Source organism: Pongo pygmaeus, chromosome 20 (genome assembly GCF_028885625.2).
Source record: "Pongo pygmaeus isolate AG05252 chromosome 20, NHGRI_mPonPyg2-v2.0_pri, whole genome shotgun sequence".
NCBI lineage: Eukaryota > Metazoa > Chordata > Mammalia > Primates > Hominidae > Pongo > Pongo pygmaeus.
Window position 1 is genome coordinate 18,551,746 of NC_072393.2, and position 17,611 is coordinate 18,569,356.

At 55.5% G+C, this 17,611-nt stretch overlaps 1 protein-coding gene across 25 annotated transcripts in view; it reads left to right on the forward strand.

Moving 5' to 3' along the window:
- The window catches only part of MAST3 (microtubule associated serine/threonine kinase 3), a 54,850-nt gene that overhangs the window by 21,502 nt on the left and 15,737 nt on the right, over window positions 1-17,611 (forward strand). For 6 of the 25 annotated variants that reach the window (XM_054463187.2, XM_054463196.2, XM_054463194.2 and 3 more), the window contains 15 exons: window positions 4,035-4,123; window positions 4,200-4,272; window positions 4,455-4,475; window positions 5,019-5,097; window positions 5,564-5,721; window positions 5,927-6,002; window positions 6,286-6,495; window positions 6,613-6,714; window positions 6,990-7,122; window positions 10,428-10,486; window positions 10,885-10,970; window positions 12,505-12,713; window positions 13,901-14,039; window positions 16,575-16,707; window positions 16,813-16,978. In XM_054463187.2, coding sequence (XP_054319162.1) covers window positions 4,035-4,123; window positions 4,200-4,272; window positions 4,455-4,475; window positions 5,019-5,097; window positions 5,564-5,721; window positions 5,927-6,002; window positions 6,286-6,495; window positions 6,613-6,714; window positions 6,990-7,122; window positions 10,428-10,486; window positions 10,885-10,970; window positions 12,505-12,713; window positions 13,901-14,039; window positions 16,575-16,707; window positions 16,813-16,978 — 1,733 coding nt within the window. Of the gene's footprint in view, window positions 1-312; window positions 607-4,034; window positions 4,124-4,199; window positions 4,273-4,454; window positions 4,476-5,018; window positions 5,098-5,563; window positions 5,722-5,926; window positions 6,003-6,285; window positions 6,496-6,612; window positions 6,715-6,989; window positions 7,123-10,427; window positions 10,487-10,884; window positions 10,971-12,504; window positions 12,714-13,900; window positions 14,040-16,574; window positions 16,708-16,812; window positions 16,979-17,611 lie in introns of those variants that run through there. The other 19 variants (XM_054463189.2, XM_054463198.2, XM_054463178.2 and 16 more) reach the window with 8 other exon arrangements.

Consider the following 17,611-nt stretch of genomic DNA (forward strand, 5'->3'; position numbering starts at 1 on the left):
GGTCAGTGCTCCGGGAGAGAGGAAAAAGAGGGAGGGAGCGATTAGATTTACATTTTAGCAGAAAGGAGCCAAAATGCCTGCCCCTGGCTCGAGGTTAAGGTGCTGCCAACGCCCCGCCCCCGCCGCCCGCGGTCGTAGCAACGCCCGGTCTCAGCCGCCCGCGGCCCTAGCAACGCTCCGCCTCTCCGCCCGCGGCCATGGCAGCGCCCCGCCCACTCGCCGGCCCGCGGGTCTGCCGGCCTCGCTTCCGCGTCGCTCGCTCCGCCTCCCTGCAGGCCCCGCCCCCAACGGCCCCGCCCCCGCACTCGCCTGGGCGGAGTTCCCGGCCGCGCTCGGGGGCGCGCGCTTCCTTCTCGCCGCCCCCCTATCCCCGCAGCCCCGTGCGCCCTCCTCCCTGTCCGGCTCCGCGGGGCTCTTGGGGCCGATCCCGCCGCCGAGGTTCGCGCCCCGCCGCCGCCGGCTGCGCCCCCGCGCCTTCCCGGCCTCGGGCGGCGGCGGCGGCACAAAGGGAAGCAGCATGTCCGACCCCAGCTACTGGACGGCGGTGGCGGCTCCCGGCCATCGCAGCCGCCTGGCAAAAGGCGCGCTGCTGCAGCGCTCCAAGAGGTAGGGGGCACGGCGCCGGCGAAGGCTCGGCGGCTAGCCGAGCAAACAGGAGTTGCCAGAAGTGTGTCCTGGCCGCGTGGCGCGGACCACGGCGAGCGTCTGTCTGTGGCAGCAGTGGGAAGGGGGGAGGACGCCTGTGGATTGAGGTGTCCCCTGGGGTCCCTGGCACCCTCCTTTCGCCCCTCGTTCCCTGGACTGGGGTGTCTGTCCGCCAGCGTCGCAGCTGGGGTGGTGACAGACAGGAGTGAGTTGAGACTGAGCTAGGATTTGAACCCGGGTGTCCAGGGCTGGGCAGAACCAGGGAGGAACTTCTTGGAAAAACTGAGGCTGATCTGCCCCTGGGGGCCCATTCAGCAGAAATGTTGGCTCAGAAGCAAATATTTACTGCACGAGGCTGGCATTTGGGTGGGGTGTCAGGAGTCCAGATAGTTGGGGTTAACCCCCGCCAAAGCCTCACCACTCTTGGAGTCTCAGTTTCCCCTTTTGAAAAGCAGAGAGGATAAGTGAGGGCTGTGGATTCTACCAGACCTGGGTTCAAATTTCGACTCAGCCACTACCAGGCTGTGTGACCTCAAGTAGCTCCTTAACCTCTCTGTGCTTGGGTTTCTCATTGGTGCTGGACTGGGGCAAAGTCTGGGCGGTGGGACCAGCTACCGAAAGACCTTGAATGCTGAGTCCAGGGCTTAAACTTCCCTCCAAGATCGTGGGGAGCATTGGAGGGGGAATATGGGTGCCAGAGGGATGAGGTGCAGGAGGCTGGCTTCAGGCCCCTGCTTTCTGCCACATTCTCTCTGTTGTGTCCTGGGTACCAAGAGAGGATGGTTCTCAAATGGCAACTTCTCGAGGTCCTGGATCCCCTCCAGGAAGAGTTGAACAAACAGTCGGCCCTGCATAGATGCTTGAGAAGTGAACAGATGATGCTTAGTTCTCCTTTGAGGCCGCACATTTGGCCGTGTTTTCAAGAAGACCTCGCCCAAGAACAGGAGGGAGGGCAACCAAGTGTTTTTCCCAAATGCTTTTGGAAGCAGCAAGTGATACAGCAGGATCAGGGAGGGAGGGTGCTGGTGGTGCAGTATGGGGGCGAGGAACCAGGTGAGGGGCTGGGAGAGGATGTGGAGACAGCCAGGTGAGCGTGCATTGAGGGGTTGGCAGGAAGTTTTGCAGAAACCTGTGGGTTTCACTTTTGCTTCTGCAGCTCAGGCTGGGAGACAATCACTGTGACTGTTGACATCTGTGGCTTCAGTTGCCCAGTCTGGGAAATGGGCTCAGCTGGTCATTCCCAACTCGGGCTTGTTGGGATTGGCACATGTTGGGGATGTAATTCACTCAGGAGGCATTGCCTGCCCTCCCGGCGTGAGCCAGGCCCTGTGAGCATTGTCTAGGCAAAGACAACAGTGTATGTACCCGAGTCCAGCCCAAAGCTGAGCACTGGATGTGGTAGGTTTCATCCTTCAAGGTAGAGATGAGGAAACTGAGGCTCAAGGGGCAGCCACACGTGGAGACGTAGACAGGCTGGGCTTCTTCTCCCTGCCCACCTTGTCACCTGTGTCCTTTGATGATTGTATGCTTGTTCTCCCATGGATTGAACTGCTCCAAGCATTCTGTCTGGGACCCCATTTCTGCACCTCGGAGGCCCCGAGACTTCATCTCTCCCTCCCCGCGAGGTTCTCCCGCCGCTGAGCTGCGTTGGCGGCTTGGGGTGTGTGGGCTGATGCTCTTGTGGAGCAGAGCTGTTGCTGGGCAACTACTCTGGTGGGGCGGGGGACGGTGTCGCTCCCAACTTCCTTCTGTCAAGGTGTGGGCTGAGGCCAGGGCCCAGGTGGGAGAGGAGGCCAGGCAGGGTGTGAGAGACCTGGGCCAGGGATCTGGTGGCCAGAAGGGAACTGGGATGGAAAGAGGAAAACATGTGGGCAGAAGTTCAGCAGAACAGGCAGGACTGTGAAAGAGGTTGCATTTAGGGTTTCTAGTTGGGTTGCATTGGCATTTTAGGGGCATCTTGAGAAGAAGGAGGGTTGTCAAGAGATGGGAGCAGGGGCTTCAGGAGGGGTGTATAGAATGGGGTGTCTCAGCCCATATCTGGGCTCCAGGGTGTGTTTGGTCCACCTGATTTGCTGGTGCTGCTGGCAGTAGCCATGGTACAGGGAAAGGTGTGGGGGTGGGACTGTGACACAGAACCCTGAAAAGCTGGGCCAGGGGCTCCTGGCCATATGTAGTGTCCACCATCAGGCTAGAAGCACTTCATGCCATTGCTGTTAATAACAACACTGCCAATAGTTTGTGTTTATTTTTGTTATTGTTTTTGAGACGAAGTTTCACTCGTGTCGCCCAGGCTGGAATGCAGTGGCGCTATCTCAGCCCACCGCAACCTCTGCCTCCTGGGTTCAAGCGATTCTCTGCCTCAGCCTCCTGAGTAGCTGGGATTATAAGCGTGCACTACCACACCTGGCTAATTTTTGGGTTTTTTGTTTCGTTTTGTTTTTTGAGACGGAGTTTCGCTCTTGTTGCCCAGGCTGGAGTGTAATGGCATGATCTCGGCTCACCACAACCTCCACCTCCTGGGTTCAAGCGATTCTTCTGCCTCAGCCTCCCAAGTAGCTGGGATTACAGGCATGCATCACCACGCCCAGCTAATTTTGTATTTTTAGTAGAGAAAGGGTTCCTCTGTGTTGGTCAGGCTGGTCTCGAACTCCTAATCTCAGGTGATCTACCCACCTTGGCCTCCCAAAGTACTGGGATTACAGGCGTGAGTCACCATGCCCGGCCTAATTTTTGTGTTTTTAGTAGAGATGGGTTTCACTATGTTTACCAGGATGGTCTCAAACACCTGACCTCAGGTGATCCGCATGCCTCCGCCTCCCAAAGTGCTGGGATTACAGGGATGAGCCACTGTGCCCAGCCTTGTTTTTGTTTTTTTTAAGAGAGAGGGCCTTGTTCTGTCACCTAGGCTGGAGTGCTGTGGCATGATCATGGCTCACTGCAGCCTTGACCTTCTGAGGCTCAAGTCATCCTCTTGCCTCAGCCTCCTGAGTAGCTGGGACTACAGGCGTGCACCACCACACCCAGCTAATTTTTAAATTTTGTATAGAGACGGGGTCTTGCTATGTTGCCCAGGCTGGTCTTGAACTCCTGGCTTCAGAGGATCCTCCCACCTTGGCATCCCAAAGCACTGGGGTTACTGGCGTGAGCCACCATGCCTGGCCAGCAGTAGTGTCAATAATAAGGAATGTTAGTCGAGGGGTGACTCCCTCCTGCGCCTTGAAGACCTGGCTAAGAGCCATGGGGGAACCCAGCTGGGGGCAGAGTGGGAGTGGCCATGTCCAACATCCCATCCTTCTCCAGAACAGGCTGCGCGTGTGATTTAGGCTGGGCAGGTGGCTTAGCGCGGGGTCCTGGGCAGCCACCTACCCTGTCGCCTTTTCCCCCCACAGCTGCCGCAGCGGGAACCGCAAGAGCTTGGTGGTAGGAACGCCCTCCCCGACCCTCTCCCGGCCCCTGTCGCCATTGTCGGTCCCAACGGGTGAGTGTGGGAGCAGCCAGCGGGTGCTGTGTCCTGCCTTTGCCCCGCTGACTCAGTTTCCCCGCCTCCTCCTCAGCAGGCAGCAGCCCCTTGGATAGTCCTCGGAATTTCTCGGCTGCCTCTGCCCTCAATTTCCCCTTTGCCCGGAGGTGAGTGATTGCCGGCTTTGGGAGACAGTGTGGGCACACGGGCAGGGGTTGGGCGGGGCACGTGCTCAGTGGCTAGACCTGGCTCCTCATTCATTTCACTCACCTTTTCCCCTCCCCTGGCCCGTCTGGTGGTGGTCTCCCCTTCTGTCTCCCATCCCTGGCAAATGCATGCCATCTTGCAGCCACATCCCACGCACGGACAGGTAATTTCAACCAGCCCAGGGGGTGGGGGGTCGTGGGGGGATATAGCCCTAAGAATCATTAACTCACTAAAGAAATCATTCATTCATTCACTTAACAAGAGCTGATTGAGCACCTGTCATGTGCCAGATGCTTGCATTTCATTTATTTATTCATACAACAACATTCATTAAGCACCTGCTGTGTGTATGCTCTGTGCTGCCGGCTGAGGGCATGGTCGCAAATGGGCGGCTGGCCCTGAGCCCCTGGGGAGTCCTCTGTTTGGTGGGGGGTGGTCAATGTGTGCCCCAGAAGCTACAGCTCAGAGGTTGAAGCTTTGACGGGACACAGTGGCAGCTGGAGTCACGGGGGGGCTTCCTGGAAGAGGTACCTAAAGACAGAGAACATGCAGTGGACTTGGTCAGCCTGTGTCTCTGTTCTTGGTTATTTTCAGGAGATCCTTCCTACAACAGGGCCAGAATATGCTGGCCACAGTGTCTGTTCTTAGTCCCCACAAACCACAGGGGCCAGGCCTTCCTTCCATCTGTTCTTGTTCCCCTCTCCAGGGCAGACGGCAGAAGATGGTCCCTCGCGTCTCTCCCATCTTCCGGCTATGGAACCAACACACCCAGCTCCACCCTCTCGGTACCCATAGCCCCACCTTGGCAGGTGGACAGGCAGATGCCGGGTTGGGGTGGGGGACACATCTTTGTGTGTTTTTTTCAAGGTGTTGGATAGTTGTGCAGTCAGCAAACATACTAGTTACTTCCTCCATGCACGCCCCATTCTGGGAAATGCAGGGTCCCCTGAGAAGACCCAACCTTGGCCCCAAAATAGTCCCCGGTTGGGGAGATACAGATATCCTCAGCCTATGGGTCAGGGCCTGACTAGAGGGGGACTTGGGGCTGCCCAGGGGTACAGGCAGGGAGGACTTCCTGGAGGAGAGGGCATCAGAGCTAGGGTTTTGAGGGATGCATAGGAGCTAGGCAGGAGAAAGAATGTTACCTTCTGATGGCCAGCAGGCAGCCTGGGCCTTGAGGGGTGGTGCTGGGGTCCTGGCCACAGCACTGACGGTGAACTCATGGCTCTAATCCCCACCACTCTCTACCAGTCAAGCTCATCCTCCCGGGAACGTCTCCACCAGCTTCCCTTCCAGCCGACGCCGGACGAGCTGCACTTCCTGTCCAAGCACTTCCGCAGCTCAGAGAATGTGCTTGATGAGGAAGGCGGCCGGTCACCCCGCCTCCGCCCCCGCTCTCGCAGTCTCAGGTGGGCCTCGACCTCTGGCCCCAGCCCCGGCCCCTCCCTGGGCTGGCATGGAGGCCCAAGTTGTGGCTCCTCCTCCACCCCAGCCCTGACCCTGCCTGAGCCTAGCCTCTGATTCTTGTCCCTCAACCCTGGCTCAGAGCCCCCGACATCCTCCCCTGGGGTTGGTCTCAGGTCCCATATCACAAGCCAGCTGTCTTCCTTTCAGCCCGGGCCGCGCAACGGGGACCTTCGACAATGAAATTGTCATGATGAATCATGTGTACCGGGAGAGGTTCCCCAAGGTGGGCAGCGCCTGGCGGCTGGACTAGCCCCTGTGCTTCTCTCCACATTGCTGTCCCTCCATGGAACTCTGTCTTCCTGGCTATGTCCCCTTTGCCAGTCTGTTCATTTCTGTCTTTCCTTCCCCTTCCATTGAAAGATGTCGTTCCTCCTGTGCCAGCCCTCCCACCCGATCACCCCATTGCCCTATCTCCTCTCTCCCCAACCATGCCTCTCCTGCCCCCTTCTGCGCGTGTCACTCCAGCCCCGCCCTCTGACCAGGTCGCCCTGTCTCGCCCCACCCAGGCCACAGCACAGATGGAGGGCCGTCTGCAGGAGTTCCTGACGGCCTATGCGCCTGGCGCCCGGCTGGCGCTGGCTGATGGCGTCTTGGGCTTCATCCACCACCAGATCGTCGAGCTGGCCCGAGACTGCTTGGCCAAGTCTGGCGAGAACCTCGTCACCTCCCGCTACTTCCTAGAGATGCAGGAGAAGCTGGAGCGGCTTCTGCAGGATGTGCGTGGTTTTTCGCATGTTGAGGTTTTGCATGCAGTGGGAAGTGGAGTGAGGGGGGGTCCCCAGGCCAGACAGTGCTGAGGACCTGTGGGTGATGCCACGACCCACCTCCCCCAGGCCCATGAGCGCTCGGACAGTGAGGAGGTCAGCTTCATCGTCCAGCTTGTCCGGAAACTGCTGATCATCATCTCACGGCCAGCTCGGCTGCTGGAGTGTCTGGTAAGTTTCTTTTTCTACGGCCAGCTTGGGGTCCGGGCAGAACTGAGATTGGGACCACAACAGTCCTGCCAAGATACAGGTGACAGTTCCCATCATGTAGGGCTTTGAGAGGAACACAGGGTGCTGTTGGGCTAGCATGGGCTTCCCTGAGGAGGAAGCGGGAGCGGAGACCCAGGGGGTGAGCTGGGAAGGGTTCTCCAGGCAGAGGGAACAGCATGTGCAGAGACCTGCAGGTGGAACCAAGCCCCGGGTGACCAGCCCTCCTGTGCCCCTAGGAGTTTGACCCTGAGGAATTTTACCACCTGCTGGAGGCGGCTGAGGGCCATGCGCGGGAGGGCCAAGGCATTAAGACTGACCTTCCACAGTACATCATTGGGCAGCTGGGCCTGGCCAAGGACCCCCTGGAGGGTAAGCCGGGATGGGAAGAGGAAACCAAGGCTGGGAAAGGCTGGATGGAGACCAGGCACGGTGGCTCACACCTTTAATACCAGCACTTTGGGAAGCTGAGGCGGGCAGATCACTTGAGGCCAGGAGTTCGAGACCAGCCTGGCCAATATGGTGAAACCCCCCTCTCTACTAAAAATACAAAAATTAGCTAAGTGTGGTGGCACATGCCTGTAATCCCAGCTACTCAGGAGGCTGAGGCACGAGAATTGCTTGAACTCAGGAGATGGAGGTTGCAGTGAGCTGAGATCGCGCCACTGCACTCCAACCTGGGCGACAGAGCGAGACCCTGTCTCAAAAAAACAAAAAAAGAAAGAAAGGGCAGATGAAGCCAGGATTCAAACACAGGATTCCAGAACCACCACACTGTTCTATGTCTCTCTGTGGCCTTGCTCTTAGGTCCCCTGCAGGAATTATGCTGAGACCCTCTGATCTTTTGGGGCCCAGGGGCCTCAGTGTCCTCAAATGCCAAGTTAAGATGGCCGGGAAGCCTGGGGACCAGTGTTAGCAGTGGCCTTCCCTTTGTCCTGCAAATTCACAAATGGCTTTACCAATTTCTGTGGCCTTTACTGTAGCCCAGAAAGTGGATTTGGAGTCAAACAGGACAACCCGTAGGTAAGAAGATGGTCAAAAACTCCCACAGCCGGCCGGGTGCGGTGGATCACACCTGTAATCCCAGCACTTTTGGGAGGCCGAGGTGGGTGGATCACAAGGTCAGGAGTTCAAGACCAGCCAGGACAACATGGTGAAACCCCATCTCTACTAAAGATACAAAAATTAGCCAGGTGTGGTGGCGTGTGCCTGTAATCCCAGCTACTGGGGAGGCTGAGGCAGGAGAATCACTTGAACCCTGGAGGCGGAGGTTGCAGTGAGCCAAGATCACGCCACTTCATTCCAGCCTGGGCAACAGGGCGAGACTCTGTCTCAAAAAAAAACAACTCCCACAGCCAGCCAGGTGCAGTGGCTCACGCCTATAATCCCATAATCCCAGCACTTTGTGAGACTGAGGCGGGTGGATCACTTGAGCTCAGGAATTCAAGACTAGCCTGGCCAATATGCGGAAACTCCATCTCTACTAAAAACAAATATTAGCTGGGTGTGGTGGCAGGTGCCTGTAGATCCCAGCTACTTGGGAGGCTGAGGCAGGAGAATAGCTCGAACTCAGGAGGCAGAGGTTGCAGTGAGCCAAGATCACGCCACTGCACTCTAGCCTGAGCGAAAGAGTGAGCCTACATTAAAAAAAAAAAAAAAAAAAAGATGTAGCTGGGTGTAGCAGTGCGCGCCTGTAGTCCCAGCTACTCAGGAGGCTAAGGTGGGAAGATTGCTTGAGCTTGGCAGGTTGAGACTGCAATGAGCTATGATCACACCACTGTCCTCCAGCCTGGGTGACAAAGCCAGACCCTGTCTCAAAAAGAGAAAAAAAAAAAATTTCCACAAATAGCCAGGCTAAGAGGAACTGAAAGCTGGAGCATTGAACTTGGACCTAGCCTGGTCCAGCAGTAGCCAGGGGAGGCTCTGGGAGGAGGCAGTGTTCAAACTGAGGCCTGGAGTGCAGGAGGTAACCAGGTTGCAGATCCAAAGGAAAGAGTGAAACAGTCAGCATAGGCATAGACCCTAAGGTTGGACCATTCCTGGAGTGGGACTGACCTGCCACTGTCCCCATTTAAAGCTGGGGAGGCCCGGCATGGTAGCTCACACTTGTAATCCCAGCATTTTGGGAGGCCAATGCAGGAGGATCACTTGAAGCCAGGAGTTTGAGACCAGCTTGGGCAACATAGTGAGATCTCGTCTCTATTAAAAAAACAATTAGCCAGGCATGATGGCACATGCCTGTAGTCCTAGCTACTTGGGGGGCTGAAGTGGGAAGATTGCTTGAGCCCAGGGGTTTGAGGCTGCAGTGAGCTATGATCGCACCACTGCACTCCAGCCTGGGCGATATAGCAAGACCCCATCTTTACAAAAAGTATTTTTAAAAATTAGCCAGGTGTGGCTGTAGTCCCACCTACTCGAGAGGCTGAGGTGGGAGGATCGCTTCAGTTTAGGAGACTGAAGCTGCAGTGAGCCATGATGGCACCACTGCACTCCAGCCTGGGTGACACAGCAAGAGCCTGTCTCTGAAATAATCATACTTGGCCAGGTGCGGTGGCTCACGCCTGTAATCCCAGCACTTTGGGAGGCCAAGGCGGGCAGATCACCTGAGGTCAGTAGTTAGAGATGAGCCTGGCCAAGGTGGTGAAACCCTGTCTCTACTAAAAATACAAAAATTAGGCTGGGCCTAGTGGCTCATACCTGTAATCCCAGCACTTTGGGAGGCCGAGGCAGGCAGATCACCTGAGGTCAGGAGTTCAAGACCAGCCTGGCCAACATGGTGAAACCCCATCTCTACTAAAAATACAAAAATTAGCCGGGTGTGGTGGCAGGCGCCTGTAATCCCAGCCACTCGGGAGGCTGAGGCAGGAGAATCTCTTCAACTCAGGTGGTGGAGGTTGCAGTGAGCCGAGATCGTGCCACTGCACTCCAGCCTGGGCGACACAGTGAGACTGCGTCTCAAAAAATAAAAATAAAAATACAAAAATTAGCTGGGCATGGTGGCACACGCCTGTAATCCCAGCTACTTGGGAGGCTGAGACAGGAGACTCACTTGAACCCAAGAGGCAGAGGTTGCAGTGAGCTGAGATCACACCACTGCACTCCAGCCTGGGTGACAGAGCGAGACTCCATCTCAAATAAATAAATTAATTAAATAATCATACTAATAAAAAATAAAGCTGGGGAAACTGAGGCTCCAGGCAGATAAGGCTGAGCAGGGAATCAAACCCAGGTGTACCTAAGGCCAGATCACATGTGGTCTGTGGCTCGACCATGTTTGCCAGGCATTCGCTAGGGGCTGCCCCTCTGCCGAGGCCTGGGGCAAGAACATATTGGACCCTCCACCTGGGCTGCCCCCTGAGCTGAGGAAGATGTTAGGAGCTGACGCCCAGGGGGCCTGTGTCACATCCCGTGTTCACAGGCTCAAGGCTCAGAGCCTGAGTTTGATCATGACTGAGCACTTCAGAGCCAGGGCAGCCCACTGGCCCTTCTAGAAGGTTCCTAAGTCATTGCTTCATCCAGCCTCCCGGTTGTGGCTTCATGACAGTGTCATGGGAGCTGGTCAGGGGAGGCACCGCATCCCCAGCCTGGGGTGAGAACTCTAGAGGCCTCAGGGAATTGCTGGGTGATGCATGGTGAGGCAGGGAGGCCCCAGCTGAGCCTCCTCCCTCATCTTGCAGAGATGGTGCCACTGAGTCACCTCGAAGAAGAACAGCCCCCAGCACCTGAGTCCCCGGAGGTGAGTAGCAGAGGCTGGGGGCCCCCGCTCATCTTGTTCTTTCCAGAGTGGACCAGGCACCCACAGAAAGGGCTGAGGTCTTGCATGTAGCTTAATTAGCATCGGTTGACTTTGGAGGCAAGGTGACGGCACGTGGGACTGCCCTGCCTCGGAAGTCAGGTGGGGGCGGTGCTGGAGGGGCACCGGAAAGGTGAGTTTTGCAGGACGTGTAAGAGTTTCCCAGGAGGAGGGCACAGCTGTGCGCAAAAAAGTACAGAAAGTCAGAAGCTGAGTTGGAGAAGTTTGGACAGGGGAGGAGGTAGCATCGGGCACCAGGACCAGTGGTTTGGGCTTGGGGGCAGGAGAAGCCTGGCCAGCTCTACAGCGGGGCAGGACCCTAAGCCCTTCCCATCCCCTAGAGCCGCGCCCTGGTCGGCCAGTCACGGAGGAAGCCATGCGAAAGCGACTTTGAGACCATCAAACTCATTAGCAACGGAGCCTATGGGTGAGTCCCTGAGTCCTGCATAGTCCCATTTCACAGATGCCTGAGGGGATGGTTGAGGCCCAGACAGCCCCTGCATCCCCCTCCCACCCCAGCAGGGCTCACACATTCACCCTTGAATGGGCAGAGAGGGCACCTGAGGCCTGGAGGGGGAAGTGGAGACACGCCATATCGAGGTTGTGGCCTCATGTGTGCTCTGTCCACGAGCCAGGCCTTTACCTGCCCCAAGTGTAGGGCGTTCTAGGGGCTTGGGGGCTGATCAAGGAAATAGATGCCCACCCAGTGGGAGTAGCACACAGTGAACTTTATTTAGGTGCTGCTTCGAATGGCAGGCTTGCATACAAGGGAAGTCCCTCATAGCATAAGCCCTTTGGAGGCTGAGGTTCCCAGAGTCACCATCAAGAGGGAGAGGCCGGCAAGGGAACTCCCCGGGGAGAGGGGGATCAGAGAAGGGGCTTACGTGTCTAGGTGATGTTGTTCAACAGCATGGGCACTCAATCTCTGGGTCAGAGACTCCCTGCAGGGCGGTAGCAGCTTAGGGTCTTGAAATCCACAAAGTTCATCTTATCCATGGCTCAGAGATGGTGCAGTTTCACGAGTCTGCAAAGCAAACAGGCTCTCAGTGGCTAAAATTTTGCTTATTTGGGCTGTGTGTAAAACAAATGGATGTGTAAAACTTTGAGCTTCGTGCTAGCAGGCTTTTAAAAGAGCTAGACCAGGTGTGGAGGCACTTTGGGAGGCCAAGGTAGGAGGATCGCTTGAGGCCAGGAGTTCGAGACCAGCCTGGGCAACATGGCAAAACCCCATCAATACTAAAAATAGAATAATTAGCTGGGCATAATGGCACATGCCTGTAATTCCAGCTACTTGGTAGGCTGAAGTTGGAGGATCACCTGAACCCAGGAGGCAGAGGTTGCAGTGAGCCGAGATCGCCCCACTGCACTCCAGCCTGGGTGACACAGTGAGACCATCTCAAAAAAAAAAAAAAAGAAAGAAATACACAAGCAACCAGGTGCAGTGGCTCTCGCCTATAATCCCAGCACTTTGGGAGCCCGAGGTGGGAGGATCACTTGAGGCCAGGAGTTTGAGACTAGCCTCTGCAACATAGCGAGACCTCATCTCTACAAAAAATTTAAACATTAGCCAGGCTCTGGTGTGGGAGGATCATTTGAGCCCGGGGGGTGGTCAAAACTATAGTGAGCCATGATCTCATGACTGTGCTCCAGCCTGGGCAACAGAGTGACGTGCCATCTCAAAAAACATAAAATAAGATAAAATAAAAATAAAAGAAACATACAACCTAGAGGCCAATATACAAGGGCCATGTGCAGCCCATTTATATGACCCCCAGCCATGGTGGCTTAAACCCAAAGGTGGCTGCTCTGGGAGGGGGACCAGGTAAGGAGAAAGGGTGGCCCAGATGGAGGGCACAGCACAGGCAAAGGCCAGGCAGGTTGGGATCTGGGCTCAAGTTGAGCTGTAGTGCCTGCCGGGGCCTCGATCTCCAGTCCCAGCAAGCCTGGCCCTCTGTCTGCAGGGCCGTCTACCTGGTGCGGCACCGTGACACGCGGCAGCGCTTTGCCATCAAGAAGATCAACAAACAGAACTTGATCCTGCGTAACCAGATCCAGCAGGTCTTTGTGGAGCGTGACATTCTCACCTTTGCTGAGAACCCCTTTGTGGTCAGCATGTTCTGCTCCTTTGAGACCCGGCGCCACCTGTGTATGGTCATGGAATACGTGGAAGGTATGCTCACTGGGGCTTGCATGCCTCCAGCGATGGGGAACTCACCCCTCCCCTCCACGCCTGGGAGAAAATTTTTAGACCAAGTTGAGGTCTGTTCTGTCCTCCATGAGGTCTCTCACCCTGCTTTGGGGGACCCTCAGGAACCCCAGTCTGGGGTAGGGAGCCCAGCCATGGGGGTTTAGGGCTGGAGGAGCCCAGACAGGAGTGTGTGAGGATAGGACCCTGGAGGCAAGAGGAGGGTGGCCATCCTAGGTGAGGGGAACTGATGGGCAGAGGCCTGGAGGCCAGAAGTGAAGGCAGGGAGATGTATGGTTCAGGCAGGTAAAGCACTATTACCAAAGTACTCCCAGGCGAGACAGTGAACATGCACTTAGGAGACACCAGCTGTATACAGCACTAATTGCTGCCCTGTTGGGGAGAATCAGAAGGCAGGGTCTCAGCTTGGCGCGCTGGCTCACGCCTGTAGTCCCAACACTTTGGGAGGCCGAAGTGGGCTGATCGCTTGAGGTCAGGACTTCGAGACCAGCCTAAGCAACATGGCGAAACCCCCATTCACACCTATGGTCCCAGCTACTCGGGAGGCTGAAGCAGGAGATTTGCTTGAACTCTGGAGGCGCAGCTTGCAGTGAGCCGAGACTGCGCCACTGCACTCTAGCCTGGGCAACAGAGTGAGACTCTGTCTCAAAAAAATAAATAAAAATTTAAAAAATAGGCCGGGCACGGTGGCCATCGCCTGTAATCTCAGCACTTTGGGAGGCCAAGGCTGGTGGATCACGAGGTCAAGAGATTGAGACCATCCTGGCCAACATAGTGAAGCCCCATCTCTACTAAGAGTACAAAAATTAGCTGGGTGTGGTGGTGTGCAGCCTGTAATCCCAGCTACTCTGGAGGCTGGGGCAGGAGACTCGCTTGAACCCGGGAGGCGGAGGTTGCAGTGAGCCGAGATCGCGCCACTGCACTCCAGCCTGGTGACAGCAAGACTCTCAAAAAGAAAAAAAAAAATTAAAAAATTAAAAATAAATGAAGATAGGGTCCGCCCCTTCCCTCTCCCCCGACCCTCCCCGCTGAGACAGAACAAACCGGGGACCCTTTGCAGGAGGTAAAGCGAGGAGGATGCGTAGGCATTGGGTATAATGTAAGGGGTGGGCGGGGGCCGGGCCTCATGACTACATCCGCCCCTCTTCCAGGCGGCGACTGCGCCACGCTCTTGAAGAACATGGGCCCGCTGCCCGTGGACATGGCCCGCCTGTACTTCGCCGAGACGGTGTTGGCGCTGGAGTACCTGCATAACTATGGCATCGTGCACCGTGACCTCAAACCAGACAAGTGAGCTGAGCTAGCATGCGCGGGGCCTCGGGGAGGGCGGGGCCAGAGAGGATTGGGGGCGGGGCCAGAGAGGGTCAGGGCGGGGCCAAAGAGGATCAGGGGCAGAGCCTCTGAGGTGCATCCCGGGACCCTTCAGGAGCCCCATCTGTCTGAGCTCTGTTGGTACCTCCTGACAGGAAGGCAGGGAATGAGCACATGGTGAACATCTTGTGTGTACAGAGGAGAGGAGAGCAGACACTTAATAGGCGTCTGCTGTATGCAGGGGAAGGCCAGTGCACTTATGGAGGTGCTGCCAATCAAGGGGTGAGGATGTGCACTTAGGATGCACACACTGTATACAGGAGATGGGGCTGCGCACCCAGAGCTGCTGCTGCACAAGGGGAGAGAACATGCACTTATAAGATACCAGCTACATCCACAGAACAGGATTATGCAATTTGCGAGACCTTACATGTAAAGACAGTGACCGTGCATGTCTTGAGCACCTGCTGTATATTAGTGCAGGAAAGCAAGGAAGAGAACGTGTTTACTGAGAGCCTTAGGATGTTTATTTTATTCTAGTATGTAGTAAGCACCTACTGCATGCCAGACCTTCTATGGGCAATTGGGAGACACAGGGCCACCTGCTTTGAAACCCCTGTATTATTTTCTCCTCTGCATTTATTGAGTGCCTGCTGTGTACAGGGAAAAAGGAATGTCCGTTTATCAAGTGTCCTCAAGATATGACGCAAGAACTGACATTCCTCACATACATGTATGGAGATGTGAACATAAGTGTTAAGAGCCTTGCATGTAGGCCAGGCTCGGTGGCTCACACCTATAATCCCAGCACTTTGGGAGGCCAAGGCAGGTGGATCACCTGAGGTCAGGAGTTCAAGCCCAGCCTGGCCAACATAGTTAAACCTTGTCTCTACTAAAAATACAAAAATCAGCTGGGAGTGGTAGTGCGCACCTGTAGTCCCAGCTACTCAGGAGGCTGAGGCAGGAGAATCACTTGAACCCGGAAGGCAGAGGTTGCAATGAGCCAAGATCGTGCCACTGCACCCAAGCCTGGGCGACAGAGCGAGACTCCATCTAAAAAAAAAAAAAGCGCCTTGCATGTTTTCAGGGCATTTTGCAGTTGGCAAGTGGCTTAGAAAACAGACATGTATTTGGCACCTGCTGTATACCTGGGCCTGTGCTCGATGCTCTAAGGAACTCAGAAGTATGAATAACTCCTTACACACTAACGTTGGGTTTCTATATCACATTTTCTTGGTTGGCATGTACTTGTTAGGCACCAGGTGTGTACAAAATAGGCAGAAGAACAGTTATTAGGCAATGACTGTGTACCTGGCCCAGAACACTTTATCTTTATTTATTTATTTATTTTTTGAGACAGGGACAGTCTCTGTTGCCCAGGTTGGAGTACAGTGGCGCAGTCTTGGCTCACTGCAACCTCCGCCTACCGGGTTCAAGCAATATTCCTGCCTCAGCTTCCCGAGTAGCTGGAATTACAGGCATGTGCCACTACGCCCAGCTAATTTTTTTTTTGAGACGGAGTCTTGCTCTGTCGCCAGGCTGGAGTGCAATGGTGCGATCTCAGCTCACTGCAACCTCAGACTCCCTGGTTCAAGCGATTCTCTTGCCTCAGCCTTCCAAGTAGCTGGGATTACAGGCATGCGCCACCACGCCCAGATAATTTTTGTATTTTTAGTAGAGACGGGGTTTCACCATGTTGGTCAGGCTGGTTTTGAACTCCCAACCTCAGGTGATCCGCCGGCCTCAGCCTTCCAAAGTGCTGGGATTACAGTTGTGAGCCACCGTGCCCGGCAAATGAACTCATTTTTAAAACTCTCGCGCAGGTACAGTATACACTGCTGTTTAGGTTTTCCTATGGACCTAAATATATAAATGTTTTGCTACATCATAGTGTCTTATGCACCAGCTGTATGAAGTCGCATTTCCGTGCACCTTCTGGGTGCATCTGCCACTTAAAAATACATTCCAGAGAATTCACTGTGTATAACCATCATTTAATGAACTATGTAGTCAGTACCTCCTGTTTGCTCCAGCTCTGTAAAGAAACAATTCTGGGCCGGCACTTTGGGAGGCCAAGGCGGGTGAATTACCTGAGATCAGGAGTTCGAGACCAGCCTGACCAACATGGCAAAACCCCGTCTTTACTAAAAATACACTAAAAAATATATATATATACACACACACATATACATACACACAGTAGAGACGAGGCATGCTGGCTCACACCTGTCATGCCAGCACTTTCAAAGGTGGGAGGATTGCTTGAGGCCAGCAATTCAAGACCAGCCTGGGCAACATAGCAAGACCTCATGTCTACAAAAAAAAACCTTAGCCGGGTATGGTGGTGTGCACCTGTAGTTCCAGCTACTTGGGAGGCTGAGCAGGAGGATCGCTAGGGCCCAGGAGTTGGAGGCAGAGCTCCGCCCATCTCAGGTGGAGCCAAGGTCTGGGGCAGAAGGAGAGGCCAGGCACCCCAGCCCCCCAGCTCTGAGCACACCCCTAACCTGCCCACAGTCTGCTCATCACCTCGCTTGGCCACATCAAGCTCACGGACTTCGGCCTGTCCAAGATCGGCCTCATGAGCATGGCCACCAACCTCTATGAGGGCCACATCGAGAAGGACGCCCGAGAGTTCATTGACAAGCAGGTGGGCAGGCAGGTGGGTGGGCAGCCCTGGGATGCCTCCTCCTCTCTCCTGGGGCCTCTCTTGGGCTGGGGGCTGGCCTCAGTTTCCCCGTTCTGCCTGGCCCAGGTGTGTGGGACGCCGGAGTACATAGCCCCCGAGGTGATCTTCCGCCAGGGCTATGGGAAGCCAGTGGACTGGTGGGCCATGGGCGTCGTCCTCTATGAGTTTCTGGTGGGCTGCGTGCCTTTCTTTGGAGACACCCCCGAGGAACTCTTCGGTCAGGTGGTCAGCGGTGCGTTTCCTCCATGGGCCCGGGTTTGAGCTGCAGCCCCACCAGAGCTCTGGGCAGCGGTCCTCCACCCGCATGTCAGGGAGAGAAGCAGGAAGAGGGGAGGGAGTTGGATGCCAGGTGGGGAGGCGGCGGGGTGCTGAGTGAGGCGGGTGGCTGGATTAATTATAGGGTCACGGAGGCTTCACTGAAGTGACATGTGAGGCTGGGCATGGTGGCTCACACCTGTAATTCCAGCACTTTGGGAGGCTAAGGCAGGAGGATCATATAAGGCCGGGAGTTTAACACCAGCCTGGACAACATGGTGAAACCCCATCTCTACTAAAAATACAAAAATTAGCCGCGCATGGTGGCGGGCACCTGTAATCCCAGCTACTTGGGAGGCTGAGGCAAGAGAATCACTTGAACCCAGGAGGCAGAGGTTGCAGTGAGCTGAGATTGTGCCACTGCACTCCAGCCTGGGCGACAGAGCAAGACTCCATCTCAAAAAATAAAAAACAGAAGTGACATGTGAGCAGAGACCTGCAAGAACCTGAGAATGACAAGAAGGCATAGAGACAGAAAAGGGAAAGGTGGCTCTGAACATAGGGCACAGCTGTGGCAAAGCCTGTCAGTGGGTACCGAGCCTGCCACGTT